The sequence below is a fragment of the Lynx rufus genome, unplaced genomic scaffold (genome assembly GCF_022079265.1).
Source record: "Lynx rufus isolate CCGP_SWC_20201006 ecotype Redwood Valley unplaced genomic scaffold, mLynRuf1.p SCAF_3, whole genome shotgun sequence".
In the NCBI taxonomy this organism is placed as follows: domain Eukaryota; kingdom Metazoa; phylum Chordata; class Mammalia; order Carnivora; family Felidae; genus Lynx; species Lynx rufus.
Genome location: NW_025814845.1, coordinates 126,043,821 through 126,066,567, shown reverse-complemented (window position 1 = coordinate 126,066,567; position 22,747 = coordinate 126,043,821). Strand labels below are relative to the sequence as shown.

Here is a 22,747-nt window from a genome sequence, read left to right as displayed (position 1 = left end):
TAGGTTACAGGAACAAACAGTTCTAACATTGGTAAACTATAATTATGTCTGTACTTTCTGCTTGTATTATACTTCTTTCTGAGGGGTGTTTCCTGTTCTAACACCAGTGGCAACCAGATAATGGTGGCTATAATAATCTTTGGTAAGAAAATTATTGAGGTAAAAGTGTGCAGGGCCAGGCATGATAAGAGTTGATGTTCATAGTGCCTGATACATACTAGTCAGTCACATGCAAGTGGCGTTGGGTGGATGGATGGATGGATGGATGGATGGATAACCTGGAACTTGCAGGCTATTTTGACCAGTTTAGACTTTGAAAATTATGGTTGAGCTTTGGGGAAGGATTGGATTTTTTTCTCATTGCTGAATTTGTATTAGTTTAGTAAGAAAAAGTTTTACTAAATAAATATATGGAGAGCTGCTATAATAGTGGGCATAATTATTTGATATTTTTAATCTATGTTGAGGATAAGTCACGTGGAAATGGATTTTCATTGCAGTTAAAACAATGTATTATCTAGTGTACAAAGCCCTTCACAATGCTATATACTTAGATCCTGGTACAGTTTATAGAGGTCAGTGGAATAGTATATTTTCATATATATATTTAAGAATAGGCTAAGTAAGGATGTTATTGTGGTTTAAAGCCATGCTACCTATCATCATTAAGTATAGCTCTCATTTTTTTTGACTATTTAAATTTTTGTGATTGACTTTTTATTTTATAAGATAAGGATATTCTAGGAAAATTATTTTATTGCATTATATAAAACCATTTATTTGAAAAATAGTTAAATTTTTAATTTTATGTACTGTATGTTCTGTTTTTCTTTCTTTTTTGCATATTTTGACTGGATGTTTTTCATCTAGGTCACTTTTGAAATACACAAAGAAAATCTTGCCAATATATTCAGGGAACACCAGGGAAAGGTTGATGAAGAAATTGGGCAATGTTCAAGTCCAGTTGAAGCAGTCTCTGTCATTAGCAGGGATGTTAATGTTTCAGTAGCATCCCAGCAATCAGATATGAAGGATTGTCCTGTGTCTACTCATATCCCCAGAAATAGTGATGAAAAGTCAAGTATTGAGAAGACAATTTCAGTAAACTCTACATCCAGCGTTGGACTGCAAACTCCTAACACGTCTAATGAAGAAAGGAAAACTGGTCAAGAAAATCAGGAGTTACTGGATGAAGTCCCTTTAGAGGAAACACTGATAAATGAAACAATTCATATAGATGATTTAGAAGTGTCTTCTGATACAATAGGTGAGACTGTTTCCTCTAATTCTTTTAAAAGAGCTGGCAAAGGTATAATAACTGTTAGTGAAGTAACTGCTTCTGTAAGTTCTCCTTCAGAAGAGGATGCTTCAGAGGTGCCAGAATTATTGGAGAAATCTATAGTAGAGGAAGATGATGATGATTATGTAGAACTGAAAGTAGAAAGTAGTCCTACTGAGGAAGCCAGTCTACGCACAGAACTCCAAGAAGATAGTTTGTCTCCAGCTGCCTCTGAAGCCAGTGAAAGACTGGACATGTTTAGTAATGACAACAAATTAATATTTCAAGAGGAAGAATCTGTAAATAAGAAGCAAACGGACAGCGAAACTCAAGATTCCAAAGACTCTGGAATCTTGACTATGACAGCATCAGGGTCTCCGGCTACCTCACCAGACGCTACTGTTTCCCAGACACCTGTACAATCAGATATTGGTGCAATGCTAGAGGAAGGGAAGAAAACAAGTAACTCTGATAGAGAAACCAAATTACTTAGTGATTCTCCTGGTAATATCTTTGAGTCTCCTACTACTTCTGAGCAGAGGATTGCTAAATTGGACGTTTCCAGTGTTGCTACAGATACTGAGAGATTGGAGTTGAAGGCCAATACAAACATGGAAGCATCTCACCCCCATCAACCTGTGCTTGAGGTGATTATATTTACTGTATTCTTGAAGTGTATTTGCATTGAAATAAGATAGAGCAAGTGTATATACTTACATTTTATTTTTTTTTGGAGTTGATTCATATCCTATTTGCAATTATATAAATGCAATGAATGTAAAGATTATATTTGTTTTCTTTAACACAAGGTTTTAGTGTGAATTGATTAAATGGCAGCTTTTATTATTATTTTTACCACAAGATCACCAGAAGTTACTACTTTCTACTTTCAAGTTTTACGATTGTAATAATTTTAGTTTAGAAAGCAAATATTGGAAATACTTGTCTTTACCTTTATTTGATAACATAATCGTAGTTATTAGCACATTAATTTTCTTACAAAAATCTAGGGCTGTTGTCCTGCAGAACCACCTACTAGTGTATAATTTTATATATGAAGCATGTAGTTTAAAATTGTTCCACGAGGTTTGATTATTTTGTAAGAGTGGAGGAACCTTTCTGAGATCAAGAGGCACAGCTTTCTCCTTTACTAGTATCTCAGAATAATTCATGAGACAGTGGTTGATTCCATGTTATAATTTTTCATGCTGTTCAGCTCTTAACTCCCTCTTTCCTATTTTGTTGGGTGTTCTTAATTTTGTTATCTTTATGTTTGTTTTTAATTTTAACCAATTTATAATCCAGATACTGCCTTTCTTTCCTCCTCATATTCAAATCTAAGAACTTCTTGATTCCTTTGTAGAAATGATACATTAGCTGGTTGTAATACCAAATGGTTCCAAGCTAATGACTGTTGAGTTACAGTAGTTAGCATTTTTGGTAACTTGGCTTTAAATGTATTAAAGTTTTCTTTTTAAACGTTTTATTTATTTTGAGATAGGGAGAGACAGAGCATGAACAGGGGAGGGTCAGAGAGAGGGAGACACAGAATTTGAAACAGGCTCCAGGCTTTGAGCAGTCAGCACAGAGCCCGACGCGGGGCTCGAACTCACGGACTGAGAGATCATGACCTGAGCTGAAGTCGGCCACTTAACCGACTGAGCCACCCAGGCGTCCCTAAATGTATTAAAGTTTTAATGTTATTACTTATTGATTATTTTTCTGTAAATTTGGTTCCTTAGTATCTTCAAATGTGATTATTTGTTAGATGAATTGCATAGGAGCTATTATTACTAATACCTTCTTTGAAGTTCAGTTTATTTTATTACTCTTCTAAATTTACTGTATTAGATGTCAAGGCAACAGGAGGGGCCAGGTCAAGGAATAGCACCAGATGGAGGTAATGGACAAAGGAGGGATTCCAGATCTGCTATGTTTCGTATTCCTGAGTTCAAATGGTCTCAAATGCATCAACGTTTGCTCACTGATCTATTATTTTCAATAGAAACAGATATACAGATGTGGAGAAGGTATGTCCATATGTTTGTTATAGAAGATGTGTATGAAGTTTAGTGTTTGTTTAAAGAAATTTATATAGTTAACATTTTGCAATTTATTTCAGACATTAGTTAAAAAGTAGAATATAAATTATTTCTGTGATAGGGTTTTATTGAATTAACTTTTATTGGCCATTGTAGAAATGAGCTACCCAGTCTGAATTACAAAAAACTGAAAATCAGAGATTTTTCTTTTAAAAAATGTGCTGAAGATTTCCTGTAGCATAAAAGCTAAGTTGGTTTATCTATAAGTACTAAAAATAAAAAAAATTGGACTCTATAACACCCAATTCTCCAATGTAGTTTTGGTATAAGAAATCTGTATATTTCAGATTATCTATTGTATGATTTATGTTTTTGAAATGCCTAATTGGTTTATTGTTACTTGTATACTACACTTATCCTGTTTAAAAGCATGTTATGGCTTTATCTAAGAAAATGTTAGTAGAAAATTTATTTTTATTTGCACATTTAACACCATTTGCCTCTTAGTTTTTGCTATGTGACTTCTCAATTTTGTTCCCAGTTAAGGATAATTCAACTTTTTATATACAAGATGAATAGTATTATATGTTTCAGCACTGAAAAGGGGCATGGATAGTAACTCCTGATATGAAATGGTCTACATCTTGTGAAGAAGTACATCCCCAACATGTCTGTTGTATCATTATCATTACCTCAGCTTTAAAGACGAAGCAAACGCACTGTCTTATCCTCCCTCCCCTCAAGTAGGCAAACTGTGATTTCCTTTCTTTAGCTTTATCAGTAAACATCATTTATCTTTGGACAGCCATTCAACAAAGACAGTTATGGACTTCGTGAATAGCAGTGATAATGTCATCTTTGTACACAACACAATTCATCTCATCTCTCAAGTGATGGACAATATGGTCATGGCTTGTGGGGGTATACTGCCATTGCTTTCAGCTGCTACATCGGCTACAGTAAGGATTTAACTACTCTATAAAATTGGTGTGAAAATGCTACTGTTATGCATCTTTGTTAACACTTGAATGTGGTGGTTACTATGCATCATAAGTGCATTAAGCCAAAAGTAACAGTATCTTTTACAGTTACCTGAAAGGACCTTAGAATCTGTTCCAAGAATGAAAGAACTAAAAACTACGTTGATTTCTTAGGTATGAGTCAGCTAGAGAATATGATTGGTGGTGGTTCACCTGTACTTTTCTGTTGCCTTCTTTTTATTTTTATTTATTTATTTTTTTTAATTTTTTTTTCAACGTTTATTTATTTTTGGGACAGAGAGACAGAGCATGAACGGGAGAGGGGCAGAGAGAGAGGGAGACACAGAATCGGAAACAGGCTCCAGGCTCTGAGCCATCAGCCCAGAGCCCGACGCGGGGCTCGAACTCCTGGACCGCGAGATCGTGACCTGGCTGAAGTCGGACACTTAACCGACTGCGCCACCCAGGCGCCCCTCTGTTGCCTTCTTTTTAGATGAAAAAGGAAAACATTCTGTTGAACTAGATTTCTGAAAGCTGGCTTTTTATAAAACTTAGAAATTTGGGGAATGTATCCAAGAAAATTAGATTTATATCAAAATATAGATATAAATTTCAAATTCTGTTCCTTACAGCATGAGCTGGAGAATATAGAACCTACTCAAGGCCTTTCAATAGAAGCCTCTGTGACATTTTTGCAGAGGCTAATCAGCCTTGTGGATGTGCTTATATTTGCAAGTTCTCTTGGCTTTACTGAAATTGAAGCTGAAAAAAATATGTCTTCTGGAGGAATTTTGCGACAGTGTCTCCGACTAGGTGAGCTGTTAAAACCTATCAGGAATTTACTTTAAAAATTTTCAGTTATCTTGACATATTAGATTGAAATTATCTTTTATCTGTTGTTGGGAAAATGAGTACTAGGCAATTTGTCATATGCTTTTTTTTAATCTCCAAAGAGTGAAGACTATCTAAGTACTATGCTTATAGTAGTAGTTATAAAATTGGCTAGAGGAATGACGTTTTAAAAAATCTCAGTTGATTGTGGTCACCATTACCCCTCCTCCTCTGATCTTTTTTTGCTCAAAAATGGTGCTTCTCAGATTTTAAGATGATTCATACACAAGAAATCACCATAGCATCTTGTTAAAATGCAGTTAATATGGGGTGAGGTCTATAATTGCCTAACATCCCAGGTGATGTTGAAACTGCTATCTTACAAACATACTTGAGTAGCAAGATTCTAAAACTAGCATCATTCGAGTACAGCCTTTATCCACATGAGCCATGGTAATTTGTTGGAACAGTTCCTGAAATCTAGATCTCTGTTCTCCTGGAGGCATTTCTTGCTTAGGTAAAAGTTAAAATACATAAAGAATTTTTAATGTCATCAGGGCTTCCTTAGGTGAAGCAAATTATTTTCTCTGGGCAGAAGGTTTCCTGCATCTAGTTGTAAATACTGAGGTTTTGTTAATGATTTGCTTATTAAATGGAGAAAAGCAGGTAGGAAGAGGTGGTTGAAGAAATGGAAGCAAAACCACTAGGAACCATTGCCACATGAAGAGAGATCAGAAATAAGGCATCTGTGGAAATGTAACACTAAAGGTGGAAAATCTCATTGTTAATGAAATATTTTCCCATTTTTAGCAGGAGTATCTGTTATATAAGCTGAGATATATTTAGACTTTTTTGGTGCACTGATTATGTTTTGATTACTCAAAATGCTATTCAAACTACTTTTCAACTTGGGATGCTCTAAAGAACTTGATGTGACAGTTTTTAGAAATTTGTTTTAAAATTTTAATTAAGAGATTCAAATGGTAAGTATAAGAAAACAAAAACTGTCATTTATTGACTACACTTGTTATTGCAGATTTCCAATGAGTCAGCAATTATTTTCTTTTATTCATGAGGATATTTGAGATCAGAGAAATTAGGAAATGTATTAAAAATCCAAAAGCTGTAGTTGGTGAAGTTAGAATTTGAATATAGTTTAACTTGTTTTCCTACTTTTTCTGTTGTAACATACTTCCTTGAACTTTCTATTAGTAATATAATTAAACTATTTTGACTCCATTGCTTTTGTATATGCCATTTTTTTAAACGTTGCCACTTTCCTATAAAGAGTATACTTCTGGAATTAAAAATACAAGGCTATGCTGTCAGTGTGTCACTACACTCAAGTATTCCGAAATTAGGGAAATACTCATTTACATAATTTGATCTACCCCAGCATCATGTCTTTTTATATATGGAAGTGAAATTCTGAAAACTATTTGTTCAAAGTCTTTAATAGAGTATGGTAAGCTTGGTAAACAATCCAAGTGTTTGATCCCTGGTCTCCTCATTCCTATTCTTTCCTGAGGTTGGAGGTGAGAAGGCAGGATGGCAACAGTTAAGAGTAGCTTCTACTACTGAGACTGCTGAGTGTTTAGGTTTTTAACTTTGCGATACCCAAACTTGATTTTATGCAACCTGGGACAAAAAAGTGCAAAAGTTATTTTTCTGGGCCTGATTTCAAATTTGAGAGTCATTTTCCATACTCTCTTGCCCTCCCTCCCTCACTATATTCCTTGTTTCCTTTTCCCCAACTTTTGTTGCTGTCTTGCACTTATTTGAATACTTTCCTGTTTCAGTTCTATGCTAGCCATAGGATAGTCTGGTAGTAGTTAGAGTCCCCAGAGAAGTTTGCCATTTTGTTCTTAATTTTCTCTCCTACTTTTGTTCAGTTTATATAGCCTGAGTGCTACTGATCTGATCAAGAACTGAGATGATTCACATGATAATAAGCATTTCATAGTCATGTTTGCATTACCTAACTCATCATTTAAACTTCATTTTTTTTTTTTTCAACGTTTATTTATTTTTGGGACAGAGAGAGACAGAGCGTGAACGGGGGAGGGGCAGAGAGAGAGGGAGACACAGAATCAGAAACAGGCTCCAGGCTCTGAGCCATCAGCCCAGAGCCTGACGCGGGGCTCGAACTCACGGACCGCGAGATCGTGACCTGGCTGAAGTTGGACGCTTAACCGACTGCGCCACCCAGGCGCCCCATCATCATTTAAACTTCAAAATTAATTTCTAAATAACCCGAGTAACTGATGGGGGACACATTTAGAGAGGTAGTTTTTTGAACAGGTGATTCATTTAATTTACTACTTATTTTAAGTTGTTGAAAATGTTCCAACCAAATTCTAGAATTTACATAACTCACAGGTTAGCAAACAGTGTTATTGCAGGCTCTTTAAAATTTCATAATCATAAGTTATATATAACATGAATACTATAGGATTTATGCTCAGAGAAGGTCACCATTTTAAGAGTATAATATTGGTGAAACTGTTCAGTTAGTCAAAAACAAAACAAAAAAAGGTTAATATCTGGTAGTAATATACTGGAACATCAAATCTTCAACAAAGATTTGGAGATCCTTAGGCTTATAAATGTGTTGGTTTCTACTGGATGAAATTATTATTATTATTATTTTATTTATTTATTTTTTACCATTTATTTATTTTTGAGAAACAGAGAGAGAAAGAGCATGAGCAGGAGAGGGGCAGAGAGAGAGGGAGACACAGAATCCGAAGCAGGCTCCAGGCTCCAGACTCTGAGCTGTCAGCACAGAGCCTGATGCGGAACTCAAACTCACAAACTGCAAGATCATGACCTGAGCCAAAGTTGGATGCTTAACCGACTGAGCCACCCAGGCGCCCCAAATTATTTTTATTATTATTATTATTTTGAGTATAGTTGACACACAATATTACATTAGTTTCAGGTGTACAACTTAGTGATTTGACAGGTTTATACATTAGGCTAGGTCCAGTTACGTTGCTATTACAATATTATTGACTGTATTCCTTATGCTCTGCTGTTTATTCCTGTGACTTACTCATTCCATAGTTGGAGGCCTACATCTGTCTTTCCCCTTCACTCATTTGGCCCATTTGCCACTGCCCTACCCTCTGATAACCATTAGTTCTTTGTATTCATAGGCCTGATTATGCTTTTGTTTGTTTATTAATTTTTTTTTTTAGATTCTACTTATGAGTGGAATCATACGGTATTTGTCTTCCTCATTCTGACTTATTTCACTTAGCATAATACTGGAGAGGCTATTTTGGACTTTATTAATCACAGTCTCTTTTCTGCCCCCCACCTTTTAAACGGTTTTAATGAAAACCAGTTAAAAGTAGACTCTGTAAATATTTTCTATAAATGTTCTACCTTTTATCAGTCTCTATAAATATGTTGCTATAGTGATAGAGCATAAGAAACACATGAAAGTTAAGTTTAACTATTTTACTTTGATGAAGGTGATAGGTTGTTATTATAGACTGGTTCATAGCAGTGTGATTTGCTTTCTCTTTTTTCCTACTTTTCAGTTCTTTTCTTCCCTATCTTTTCCTTAATAAAAGATCATTCCACTTTAGCTTAGGTAAGCTCTAAGAAACACTAGCCTGTTGATTTAGTTCCCTGAAATGATTCTCTCTTAGCAGTGGGCCCTAACAGTGTAGCTAACAAAGTCACAAAACAACCACTAGGTGATAGAGTCCAGGAACATTGTAGGAATTTGCTGAAAGTAATCTGTTTCAAATAAAAGCTTATGTAAATCATATTATGTAGGTGATTTTTATCAATTCCAAAATCTTAAATAAAATTTTCTGGCTCAATCTTTTCCTTAAATTACAGTGTGTGCTGTGGCAGTTAGGAATTGTTTAGAGTGTCAGCAGCATTCACAGCTGAAAGCTAGAGGAGATACAGCCAAGGGCCAGAAAACAGTACACAGCCTGATTCCCATGGGGAAATCTGCCGCAAAGGTAAGCATACAGAATAATTAATTTAATAAAAAAGTACCTCTTACTTTATGATTAAGATCTTACATTTAGTTGTTCATTTCAACATAAAGTTAAGTAAATCTGACAAAGGTTCTAAAATAGTTATTTTAGTCTGTGGACATAACATTCAAATATTTGTGTTTAAATATACAGTAAAGATTTGCTTATACTTAATCTTGTCTGCTTTTCCAAGTGTTTACTTTTCTTATGTCTTTGTTATGTCAAATATGTCAATTTCCTTTGAATATGTCAATTTGTATTTCATGAACTTGGTGAGTTAGCATGCAGTTTGATTTTTCCTTTATGGCTCCCTTCTGTGACCCCCACCTCTATCCCAGTACCCCTAAAAAGAAGACAGAAGGAAGTAGAAAAAATAAGCTAGGAGAAACAATGTTACAGCCTTTTTTTTCCTGGTTCTTGGAATACTCTGCTAATATTTTAAAATGTCTGTGTAATACATATATATTTTTTGTCTTAAATAGAGTCCAGTGGACATTATAACTGGTGGTATATCTCCAGTAAGAGATTTTGACAAGCTTCTACAAGACATGGATATTAATCGGCTTAGGGCAGTTGTCTTCAGAGACATAGTAAGTTACAGTATTTCTTTCACATACTCTTAGCTGATACATATTTCTACCTAGGCCCAAAGTATTGAAAGGAAAAACTTTCTGTGATATAAAACAGTTGAATAGAGATAAGAAGGACTAGAACCAATTCTCATGACAATAATTTTAGAATCTTAGAATATTGGACAGTACTATTTATATAAGTGGAATTAATATATCAGAGTAATGATACTGAAAAGAATAAAACATTATTACATATTAAGCACTGTAAGTGCTTCACATGCACTAAGTCCAACGACTTCTTGACTTGTGTACTTTTGTAATTCTCATTTTATAAATGAGGAATCTGAGGCAGAGAGCTTGAGTAACTTGTTCAAGTTAATGGAGCTAGTAAATGATAGGATTCCAACCCAGCAGTCTTAAACTCCAGAATCTACACTCTGAAAGTAATGAAGTGTTCAAATTCTGAATGGCATATTATTTTTACTGAATATTGGATGTTTTTCCCTCAAACAACTAGAATTACAATAATGAAATGTGGCAGTTTTAATTTTTAAAAAATGTTTTAGTTGATTTTGACATATGGCGCAGTTTTCACGTATAAATTGTAAAGTCATATAAGAAAGTCTAAAGAATAAAGAAAGTATAAAGATGAAAATAAAAATTATTTGGGGGTGCCTAGGTGTACAGTTGGTTAAGTGTCTGACTCTTGATTTTTGACTTGCTCAGATCCTAATCCCAGGGTTGTGTAGGACTCCATGCTGGGTATGGAGCCTGCTTAAGATTCTCTCTCTTTTCTCTCTCTCTCTGTCTCTCTCTCTCTCTCTGTGCCCCTCCCCTGATCATGCTCTTTCTCTGTCCAAAAATATATATTATATATATATATATATATATGTTTGTAATCCTCACCAGTATTTGTAGTATTATCATTACTTAATAATTATTAAACACTTACTGCATTTAGTACTAGATGTTCTATTTTACATGCAAGTCTTTTTATAAATTTTATAACTTCTTTTTTTTTTTTTTAATATGAAATTTATTGTCAAATTGGTTTCCATACAACACCCAGTGCTCATCCCAACAGGTGCCCTCCTCAGTGCCCATCAGTTTTAATTTTCCCTCCTCTTTTTGTAGGGTCTTGGTGCTCTTTTGTGTTCTTAACTAAGTTTTGTACACATATACAATTTGTTAATAGTAGTTGTAGTTAATAGTTATTACCTATAGTTAGCAGTTACTGAATGTTTACTGTATTTTAAGCATGGAAATGGATGCTCTGTATCATTTAATTCATGTAGTAATCCTATGAGAAAGATGGAAGTGTTAGGTTAAATATTATGGTTAAGATCACACAAATAATAAGAGATGGAAGTGGGTTAAGGACCTAGGGAATGTGGTTCTTGGAATTTTGATCTTAACCATTAGTTGTGTTGCCTCCTTAGATCTCCATATATTTGCTTTTTGATAGCTCTTATTATTCCTTTCGTTAAGAAACCATCAACTGTTTTTTTTTTTCCCCCAAACCCACTGACTGTGGTTTATTTTGGGACCAAATATTGTTGCTACTTTCCTTTTCTTTGGTTGAGTCCATTGCCCCATAGCTTTGTTTTTCCTACAGTGATTTTTAAAAATCTATAATAAGTAATATAATTCTTTTGCTTTAAATATTCTTTAATGGCTTCCCATAGTACTTGAAATGAAAATTCCTCATCTTGGCTCTTTATGATTTGGCTCTTTGGAACTTTGTAACAAGTTTTTATGTCAGGATATTTGGACAGAGAATTAGAGTATCTCTTATGTTTAACATGTAATTTTTAAAAGTAATTAATAACTAAATTTTTTTTTTGTAATTAAAAAAGTTTTATAATCATAGGAGTTTTAGAAAAAAGACTGTGTTTCCCAAACTATATCCCAGAGTCTCTTTTAGCATAATCCAATTTTGATGAAAAAGGAAATGACCTTAGATTGGCAATATAAAGAAGTTACTACCCTGAGGTTAAGTGCTAAACTTTGTAAACGCTCTAATCTGAGTTCACATTTGCTTTTTCAGTTACTATATGCCTTTAGGTCAATTATTCTTCTAGGCCTCATCTTGTTAAAAGGGGTTAATGAATGTGTTTGAACTACATAATACAGTGCCCGGTCCATTATAAGTATTCAGTAAGTGATACCTACAGTTGAAAACAAATTTATTTGGGGATAAAAGGCTGAAACATAAATATCTATGGGATGTTTCTTCTTTGGACAGAAATTAGGCTTATTCTATAAACTTCATACTGTAATAACTAAATATTGAACATATTAATGCACTAAATAAGTATTTAGATAGTCATATAAATAATTTGTATAGATTAAGAAGTTAGAATCAAGTAAGTTATTTGCCTACATTTTTGGTGCCAACATCATTAGCAACAATTATTATAATGGTGCCAGTATTGTGGGGCAGTAGAACACAGGAGTGTTTGGAGAAAAGGAATGGTTAATAAAACAGGAAAATGTACATTTATCTTTTCCATCAAGGCTAATAAGGTCTTATATATGAGCCTAAAGAGTATCATAGATTCTTTACAGATTAATATTTGTATTAAGTGGAAATGCTCAGGTTGAACGTGATATCTCGTTCCTTCCCAGAAATTATGTCAAAAAACATTTGACACTAGCTAATTGACTTTGTTTCATTTGCACCATTAGTTGCCATTTATTTATCTGCTAGGCAACAGTGTTCTTTGTTTTCCTTATAAGTTTTCTGCTACTCACGGTACCTCTGGTTTTCAGAATTTGATGGACAAGTTTAAGTTTTTCCTTTAAGTGCAAACCTATTGTGAAAAATATTCAGAATAGTGATGTGTGCAGGGTCCCTTTGAAGATGGAGTATTGGACTAGATGAAGAGGTCATCAGTATACTGACATGTAGGTGATCTGTAGAGCTATGATGAAGCCCTGACCTCTTCTAGAGGTCAACGTAGTTTGTCCTTTTCTTTCTGGCAGACACTATATTTTCAATCTTAGACACTTGGTTGTCTGTACTATTTAAAATGCTCTTGAGAATTCCTTTGGCATCTTGTTCTGTATCTGATTACCTTGCTTTTTTTCTCTTGGTTGTTTGCCTTTTAGGAAAACTGTTAATTCTGATTTTTTTTTGCATATTCTTTTTTTTTTTTCTAACTTTAGAGAGAAGGAGAGAGAGAGAGAAAGAAAGCACAAGTCAGGGAAAGGGGCATAGGGAGAGAATCTTAAGGAGGCTCCATGCTCAGTGTGGAGCCTGATGTGGGGCTTAATCCCTTGACCCTGAGATCATTACCTGAGCCCAAATCAAGAGTCAGACTAAGCCACCCAGGCGCCTCTGCATATTTTAATTCTTATGATTAGAAGTAAAAATAGTTATACATATGTAATGATAATTGCTTTTTGATTAATCTTACAAGGTATATTATGCCATATGTCTTCTGACTGAGTTACCTCATTTTAAAAACAAACCAAATTCTCTGTTTCCATGTTTCACAAGTATTAAAAACTCTCATTTACAGGCATTTTTCCAAGACTCTTTGCCTAATCTTTGTTGAGGTGAATTTATTATTATTTTCAGTGTATGTCAAAAGATTTTTGGATGTATTTTATATGTAAATATTGTCATGTAAAATAAGATCGAAACATGTTACTTAATAGTGGCATGATCAACTACTTTTATTTTTCCCTAGGAGGATAGCAAACAAGCTCAGTTTTTAGCCTTGGCAGTTGTATACTTCATCTCTGTTCTTATGGTCTCAAAGTACAGAGACATTTTGGAACCCCAAAATGAAAGGCGTAACCAGTCGTTTAAAGAAGCTGGTAGTGAAAGTGGGAATTTATCACTTCCTGGTAAGCTTCCATATTTTATTCTCTGGGATCCAAAGTTCAAGTAAAACATTACCTAATAGTTAAAATATTCTGGAATTTAAATCCATTTATTTATAAAGTGAGAGTATATATTTTTAAATTAATAACTATATATTTCAATTTATTTTAAGTACCATGTCGTTAATTGCAGTTGGGAGATGATTTTTGTTTTTTTTTTTTAAATGAGCCATTTAATTAAAACATAAGTGAGAAAATGTTATCTTTTACAAATACCATGTTAAACATTTTTGTTTGCCTTGGCATTTATTGTGAAGAAGAAATAATTCATATTTCTCTATAAGAGGCAGATTTGCTAATAAATAACAGTAATAACTAGAGGTGTAGAGTAGCTGCAAGTTATAGATGTATAGTTAGAGAAGCACCTTTTGCAGTCATAGAAGTAGCTACCACTTAGTGGAGGTGATTTATTTATTTAATAAGCATTCATTCAGTACCGACTAGGTATTTGGGTATATTCATGAACAAAAGAGGAAAAGAACGTCATCCTTCTTGGAGCTTATATATTCTTGTGAGAGGAGATTGAAAAGAAGAAGTAGATGTACTAAATAAATTGTATAGTATTTTAGAAGGTGGTAAGTTCTAAGAAAAGATAAAATTGAACAGAGAAAAATTTCAGGAATGATTAAGAGATATGGAGTGTGGGTTTTTACTCTAAGGAAAATGGAGAATTATTTGAGTGTTTTGAGATAGCAGTTGACAATTGACTTAAGTTTTTCAAAGTAACACTTGGGATTCTGTAGGGAGAATACATTCTAGAGGGCAAGGATGAAAAACAGTGTTTTAGTTGTGTACTTCTGTATAACATATTACCTCAAAGTTCAGTGGCTAAAGCCATAACTGTTTTAGTTTTGTTATCATGATTCTGTGAATTTAATTCATATAGGGCACAGTGAGTATCATTCATCCCAGCTCCAGATGATGTTTGCTGGGGTTGTAAAGTCTGAGATGGCTTTTCTACTCATACATCTAGTGCCTAGCAAGGATGGCTCCAAGAGCTGAGGCTGACTGACTCGAAATGGCTCAGCTGGGATTATATGTCTGGGTCCTTGATAATTGTTCTTAGTAAATTCTTTGGTTTTCCTCCATTAGTTCGGAGGGCCTCTATCTTTGTATAGTCTCTATACATGTTCCCTCTAGCAAGGTAGCCAGCTTGCTTACAGAGGTGTTCAGGGATTCTGAGAAATGCCCAAGCTGCCAGATCTTTGTAAAGCTTGAGCACAGAACTGGCCCAATGCTAATTCTGCCTCATTCTGTTGGTTGAAGTAAGTGAGGCCCAGCCCTCACTCAAGGGAGTGAATACCAGAATGCATGGAGCAACAGAATTATTAATACAATAGTCTAATACAACCAGTTGGGAGGATATTGCAATAATCCAGGAAAGAGTAGATTTTGGGAGGACTAAAATGGTAGTTGTAGAGTAGTGAGCATTTGTCAGATTCTGGATATATTTTGATGGTAGAGCAGGATTTATTTATTTATTTATTTAATCATTCATTCATTTATTTATTTATTTAAATACATGAAATTTATTGTCAAATTGGTTTCCATACAACACCCAGTGCTCATCCCAAAAGAGAGAGAGCAGGATTGAAAATACTAGGTGTGAATATGTGAAAGATGCAATGTCATCAAGAATGATTATAAGGTGTAGTTGGATAGACTGAAAGTTAAAAATATTTAGGGAAAAATAAATTCAGTTTTCACCATGTTGAGTTTGAGATATCTTTTAGACATACAAGATGTAAAGTAGGCACTTATAAATAAGTATGTATTGTTTTGTTGATATAGTAGTGTTGTAAAACTTTATGAGTGAATGAGATCACTCAAGGAAGTAAATATTGTTAGGGGAGATAAGTATTAAGTCCCTCCAATTTAAGAAATCAAGGAGAAAAATAAGTGAAGGGAATTAAGAAGGAACAACCAGGGAGGTAATAGATAAAGAATGAGAAGAGCATAATGTCCTGTTAGCAAAGTGAAAAAAGTATTGGCAAGTTAGAGGGAATAATCCTTTGTTGGTGCTGTGTCAAGTGCTGAGGACTGACCATTGGAGTTATCAAGATGGAGGTTTTTGGTAACCATTGGATTTAGGAAGATGGAGCATTTTTGTTGGGATGCAGTGAATGCCTGATTAGAGGGAATGAGTCAAACAGAGAGTAGGTGATGCTCCTTGTTGAACTAGATTTTAAAGATTATTGAATTATTCTTGGATATAGGAAGGATGACATGTGTTTTTTTTTTAGCAAGTAGAAACTGTGTTTGAGGTAGAAATCTTGGAATTATTGTCCAGAGAAATGGCAATGTATAAAGGCACAGAAGCCCCAAATGTTGTCCCATGTTTAGCAGATTGCACGTAATTTGATGTTATAAAGTGTGATGGCATGAGTAGCAGAAGATAAAGTTGTAAATTAATAGTCATCTGATAAATAGTTGATGACCTACTACGTGCCAGGCATTGTTATGGGCCCAGGCATGGTTATAGGTACTGGACATGAAGTGTTAAAGAAGACAAATTCCCTGCCTTTATTAAATTTAAATTCTATCAGACTCATATTATTAAAGAGTCTTATACTTTATCAAGGATTTTGGATTTTTTTCTTCTAGGCCAATGGCTTTCAGCCTTGTGTTGCTATCCATTGGTATGTCATGGTCAGTTTGGCAGTTTTTTCTCAGTTTATTATCATTTATTACTTTTATTCTCATTGTTTTATTGAAACATCTATTTTGTTGTTATACTCAGTATATTACATGCATCTATTATTACATAGATTATGTAATTTATTTTTGCCTTTTATTAGAACATGCCATATATTTCCTAATTTAAAATACTAGATGGTGGGGTGGGTTAAATAGGTGTTATGATGAGCACAGGGTGATGGATGGAAGTGTTGAATCACTATATTGTACACCTGAAACTAATATAACTATATGTGAAACTAACTGAAATTAAAATAAAAACTTTAAAAAATAAAATAGTAGATAGCTGTTAGGGCTGGATGTACCTTTTAAAAATTGCTTCTAAATTTTTTTTTTGTTTATACTTTTCCTTTTGTTTCTTGGTAAGATGTAGAAAATGCACCACCAGCATTCAGTCCGCCATCCCCAGCATTGGTGGAAGAATCTGAAAGCACGTCATCTGCTCGGAGGAGGGACTCAGGCATTGGGGAAGAAACAGCTACTGGCTTAGGAAGCAGTGTGCATGTAGCTCCTCTGATAGCACCTCCAAGTGTCAGTGCAGGCCCAGATGCAATCAGCGAGGCGCTGTGCACTCTTTCTTTAGAAGTCAATAAAACTCAGGAAGCCAGAAATGATGGAGGAAATGAGTCGAATAACAAGGCTGCACCATCGGTTTCAGTTTCAAAAAATGTCAACGTGAAGGACATTCTTCGAAGCTTGGTTAATATACCAGCAGATGGAGTCACAGTGGATCCTACCCTTCTGCCACCAGCCTGTCTTGGAGCTCTTGGTGATCTTTCTGTTGAACAACCTGTGCAGTTCAGATCTTTTGATAGGTACTGTAAATAGTCTTTTGTTTTGGTCTGCTTATATGTATAAAATTCAAAGGTAAACAGGAACTTAATTTAACTCTGCTAAATTTTGTAGCTTCAACATTAGAAAGTGGTGTTTTGATCTAGTTTATAAAAATTACAAGGATGTTTTTGTTGTATAAAAAGCTTGTAAGTAGGCAACAAGGTATTCACATTTTTGTTTTTCATCATACCAATAAGATGATTTAAAAGTAATATTTAATGTTAATGTTACATTGGCAAATTATATGGACAATCATTTTGTTTGTTATAAGTTAGAATTCGCCTTTACCTACACATGGCTACCTTTCACTCTTTTGCTGGCAGTACTGTGCCAGCCTTTGTGAAAAGAAGTCTGAATCTGTGGATTTCAACAGACTCAGGAATTCAGCAAGGTGTTCAGAGTTTGACAGCTTTAGAAAGCAGACTGTACATTCCTGACTTTAGGTTCTGCTGCCTAGTGAACCTTTTGCTAATATGCCTGAAATTTTTTTGTATATATTATTAAACTTTCTGAAATTCTACCTATAAGACATGTATGTATTGAGTTATTAAATGTAGTCTTTTTCAAAGATCAGTATTTTATCTTGATATAAGCTCTAACTTATAGAGAAGTTGCCAGTTAAAAGAACTTTTGTTTTTCCGGAGTAATTTGAAAGGAAGTTGACACAGTAATCCATCCCCTTTGAATATTTTATTGTATATTTTCTTTCCTTTATTTAAAAATTTTATTTTTTAGGGAGTGAGCGAGCAAGAGAGTGTGTGTGCTACTGGGGCAGGAAACAGAGAGAAAGAGAGAGAGAATCTGAAGCAGCACAGAGCTGGATGCAGGGCTTGATCCCATGACCCTGGGATCATGACCTGAGCCCAAATCAGGAGTCAGACATGCTCAACTAACTGAGCCACCCAGGCGCCCCTCAAAGAGTATATTTAAAACTGTTTATAGCAATGGCTATATTTTGAGGGTGGGAAGAGGTGTACATAACTAGTTTTTAAAATATTCTCAATTATTATAATTTGTTTAAATTTGTATTAATCTTAGATTGAGTAGTCAAATACTTGTGGGTAGATTTTTAAAAATAATTTATTTTTGAGAGAGAGAGAGGGTGCACGCGCATGCAAGTGGGGGAGGGGTAGAGGGGGGCACAAAGGATCTGAAGCGGCTCTGCTCTGACAGTAGTAAGCCTGATGTGGGACTCAAACTCATGAACCATGAGATCATGACCTGAAGTCGGACACTCAACCGACTGAGTCACCTAGGTGCCTCAAGGGGAAGTAGATTTTTCAATTTAATATATCTTACTAATATAGGCAAAGTTTCCTTAAATGTCCCAAATTTGAAAATTGTTGGCATTTATTTATTTTAAAGTTGTATAGGAATTAAATCTATGCTTTAGTATGTCTTCAGTGAGTGAGTTATAAATTTATTTAGGAAACCATGCCTTAGTAATACGTAGTAAGGGGTTTACTGAAATAGAATCCAGAGGGGGAATTTTTGTGATAGCGTTTTTCAGGATGTTATTTGGAACTTACATGTCTAGTATGCACTTAACATATTGTCTGATGGCAAGCACAGTGCTCTGTTTTTTCCCCTTCTTTTTCTCAGCAAGAGACACCTTTTGAAAAACTATTTTCGTGCAGCTGTAGACCAGTGGAATATCTTTGGGAATTTCAAAGCATCCCTCTGATCATGTATTTATCTCTGGAATGCTGTGTCAGAAATCACAACTCTCCTCATATCTTAAGAATTATCAACTTCCAAGCAATAGCTGGAAAGTTTAGAGTAACAGCTACATGAGTGGAACCTTGCTGAAAGGCTGCCAGGTGGTGGGCCTTTGTGGATGGCAAGGTGTTTGTGTTCATTCCCATGCCAAAATTCTTGCTCTTATCTAATTTGAAGATCCTCTGTGGTGATTAGTGGATGCCAGGGATTTATCTTGATAAAGTTCAAGGGCTTGTCTGGCTTTTCAATTAGATCCTAAGGGAGTAAAGTGCTAGGCTTAAAATGCTCTTTTCTCCTTTAGTGAACTATTTGCATGCTAAATAAAATAGCATTTATGTGAAAGTTTATGATATTTGAAACTGGTTACTGTTTTGAAATGGAACTTCTGAACCTTAGTGATCTGGAAGTCATTGTTGCTCTTTGTTGTGGCTAAATAAAAAGAAACTTTCACAGAGGTCTCCCTTGTTCATATAAAAAAAAGTCAACAATGTTTACACTTTCTGTGTGTTTAACTTTAGGAAAATTCTTTATCATCTGTAAAATGGGGATGATAATATGTAGTACTTAAATTCATGGATTGTTATAAATATAAATAATTCCTCTGTATTCTTAGTGCAGTGCCTCACAGATACTAATTGTTCATTAAAGTTAGTGAGTTTGTAAAGAAAATTATATCATGTAAAGTCTTATACTTTAATATTTGGATTTTAATTGACAGTTTTGAAAAATAGCTTATAAAACTAAAAGACATATCTGTCTTACAAATTCTTTATGCCAAACAGTTTCAAGTGTTTTTGTCAAAGTTGATAGCAGTTACTAAAAATCTAGAGTTATTTCCTTAAATATTAACAAGGATTTCTATCAGTCTCTTTAATAGAAACTTAAACTGCACCCTGAGAACAATGCCAGACATATCCCTAGAATCTCAAACTTGTGCCAGATGCATGTTGCATTTTCTTTGTGTTTTCCAAAGCATTTTAGAAAAACGTGAAATCTTAGTCCTTTAATGATCATTCTTAAGTAGTGGTAAATATAAATTTCTGCAATTTTTAAACTGTTGGACATGCTTTATTAGTTTAAATTTGTACTTACATACATGATAAATATGAGGGCTTAAAGATCACCTCTACTGGAGATTTTATTCCTTCAATGTGGATGGAAACTTTGTAATAATGAAAATAGTAAAGGAAAGGAAAATATCCTGAAGTCTGCTGACTGCTTTTTGTCCTTTCAATTATTATGACTTGGAATTTTCTTTGGTTTTATGTGGCCCAAAGCTGAAGCATAATTATTTTGCTTCCTCAGAAATGGTTTGAATCAAAAATTTTGGAAATGGATTCAGTTTATTTCCCACTTATGTACTAAGTGGGCTAAAGAAAGGAAAACTTTTTCCATTTGTGAGCACATAGATATTTTATTTTGGTAGTAATACATGCATAATTTTATATCTTGGAAATCCTTACTACCATTGCTTGTAGATGATTATACTATAGAATTGTGCTTAAATATTAAAATGATTGTGGTAATGGTTGCACAACTCTGTGAACATACTAAAAACCATTTAACTTTACACTTAAATTGTGTAATATGTGAATTACATATATCTCAATGAAACTTAAGAAAAAGGTCAATATGAGAAAACAGTTCAAATAAAAGCTCTTGTTTGGGCGAACTTGGAATTGTAGGGCATTTATGTTGGCAAGTTATTTTACCTGTCTGAGCTTTACTATTTTAATTTTTAAAGTGGAAGTAAAATGTAAGGGTTTTTTGGAGAATTTAGTAGTAATTCTTGGCATATCATCGGTTTAATTCATAGCTATTAATGATTTATAAATTTATATAACAGAATAGTGTTATATAGTTTATATAACACAAAGAATAGTGCATTATGAATGTTGACTTGGAGACTCTGGGGAGGCTTACCTTTAAAAAATTTTTTTTAATGTTTATTTATTTTTGAGAGAGAGAAAGAGGGGGAGAGAAACAAAGCACGAATAGGGGAGGGGTAGCAGAGGGAGTGGGAGTCACAGAATCTGAAGTAGGCTCCAGGCTCTGAGCTGTCAGCACAGAGCCCCACGTGGGGCTCGAATTCATGAACCGTGAGATCATTTGAGCCAAAGTGGGACGCTTAACTGACTAAGCCATCCTGGCACCCCTGGGGAGGCTTACCTTTAAACAAGGTTTTGAAAGGTCAGAAGGAAAAGTTTCCTAGCAAGCAGGGATAAAGGGAAGGCTGCTTGGCTGAGCAATAGTATATACAAAGGGTTGGAATTGTGAAATAACATACATGCTCAGGAATCATAAGAGCATATTGCAGAAATTTGTAAGGAATGCTGGATTAAATGTAAACTCATGTAGGTAGCCATACTTCAGATGTATTAGGGGTGAGAATATGAGACAGATCTTGGAAAATAAATATCTACTGAGCTGTAGTAAAGAATAAGTATTATACATGATTGAAAAAATTATTAATGGTAATAGGTTAAAGGATTAGAAATGAGATCAAGGGGTTCCTGGGTGGCTCAGTTGGTTAAGTATCCAGCTTGATCTCAGCTCAGGTCTTGTTCTCAGGGTTGTGAGTTCAAGCCCTGTGCTGGGCTCCACGCTGGGTGTGAAGCCTACTTAAAAAAAAAAAATGAGATCAAGTTTTTTGTTACCTTTAACTAACCATGCCATCTTGGACAGAGATTGTACATACTAAGGAACGAACATCTGTAGTAGATTTTTTTCTGTTACTAGTTTTCCAACATTTTATTGCGAAAATGTTCAAATATACAGAAGAATTGTACAGTGAACATCCATAGACTCCATCACTCTATTTACTTCATCATGTAATTCTCCCTATATACATTCCTCTCTCCATCTTATTTTTTTATGTGTTTCAGCAGACATCAGTTCACTTCATAAACATTTAACCATGCAGATCTTAAACTAGAGATCAGTACAGTTTTTTAAGGTAAAATGTACATGCATTGGAAGGCACAGATCTTAATGTGTATTATTTGATGAATTTTGACAGATTTGTACACCTGTGTGACCCAAGTCCTCAATCAAGACATCATCAGTCTTGGAAGTTCCTTCATGCACATTCCCAGCCAATGACGGTCCCCATCCCCTAGATGCAGTTACTCTTCTGATTCCTTCCTATCATAGATTAGTTTTGCCTTTTCTAGAACTTCATGTGAAAGGAAATACAAAATTTGTGTTATGTATGAGGCTTTCTTCACTCACCATAATGCTTTTGAGATTCACCTATGTTACATTTATTAGTAGTTTCTTTTAATTGCTGAGGATCTTTTCGTATATAAGCTTATCACTTACTCATTTTTCTTTTGAAAGAATTCTGAGCTGTTTCTGGTTTTTGGCTATTAAATAAGGCCTCTTAAACATTATTGTACACATTTTTTGTGGGCATAAAGTTATCTTGAGGAAATTCCTAAGAGTGGAATTGCTGGTACAAAGGGTAGTTTTACTATGTCTTAAATTTCAGTTATGGAAAAAACAATTTCAGCTTTCTCAATACTATTTTCTGTTGCTCATTTCAGTGCTTACATATATGAGTGATCTAGGTCTTGCCAGTTCTTTCTTTTGGGAGGAAATGTGAAAGTAAATTCTGTATAGTACTCCTCACTCCAAAATAGGTTGCTAGGGAATGCAGCTAGAGATTTTCTTAAACAATAGGTTTATGAATTTCTGCCTCGAGTAGGAAATATATAAATTATTTTTTGTATTGTTTTGAGTGTTCCCCGTGTGTGCACACACACACACACGGTCATATCTACTCCCCCTAAAGTCAATAGTCTTCATCTGATATAAGCTACTATGATTTAAGCACACCATTTTGGATTGAGGGCTCAGGTGGCTGTTGCTTCTATTTTTTAGTGTATAGTTAACATTGGCA

The 22,747-nt window shown here is 34.5% G+C and overlaps 1 protein-coding gene across 1 annotated transcript in view; it reads left to right on the top strand.

Moving 5' to 3' along the window:
- Positions 1 to 22,747, top strand: part of LRBA (LPS responsive beige-like anchor protein) — a 792,976-nt gene that overhangs the window by 215,224 nt on the left and 555,005 nt on the right. Inside the window, exons 23-30 of the mRNA XM_047092315.1 lie at positions 871 to 1,926; positions 3,131 to 3,309; positions 4,127 to 4,280; positions 4,934 to 5,114; positions 8,988 to 9,115; positions 9,616 to 9,723; positions 13,401 to 13,560; positions 16,661 to 17,108. Of these exons, the coding sequence (XP_046948271.1) occupies positions 871 to 1,926; positions 3,131 to 3,309; positions 4,127 to 4,280; positions 4,934 to 5,114; positions 8,988 to 9,115; positions 9,616 to 9,723; positions 13,401 to 13,560; positions 16,661 to 17,108 (2,414 nt within the window). The remainder of the gene's footprint in view (positions 1 to 870; positions 1,927 to 3,130; positions 3,310 to 4,126; positions 4,281 to 4,933; positions 5,115 to 8,987; positions 9,116 to 9,615; positions 9,724 to 13,400; positions 13,561 to 16,660; positions 17,109 to 22,747) is intronic.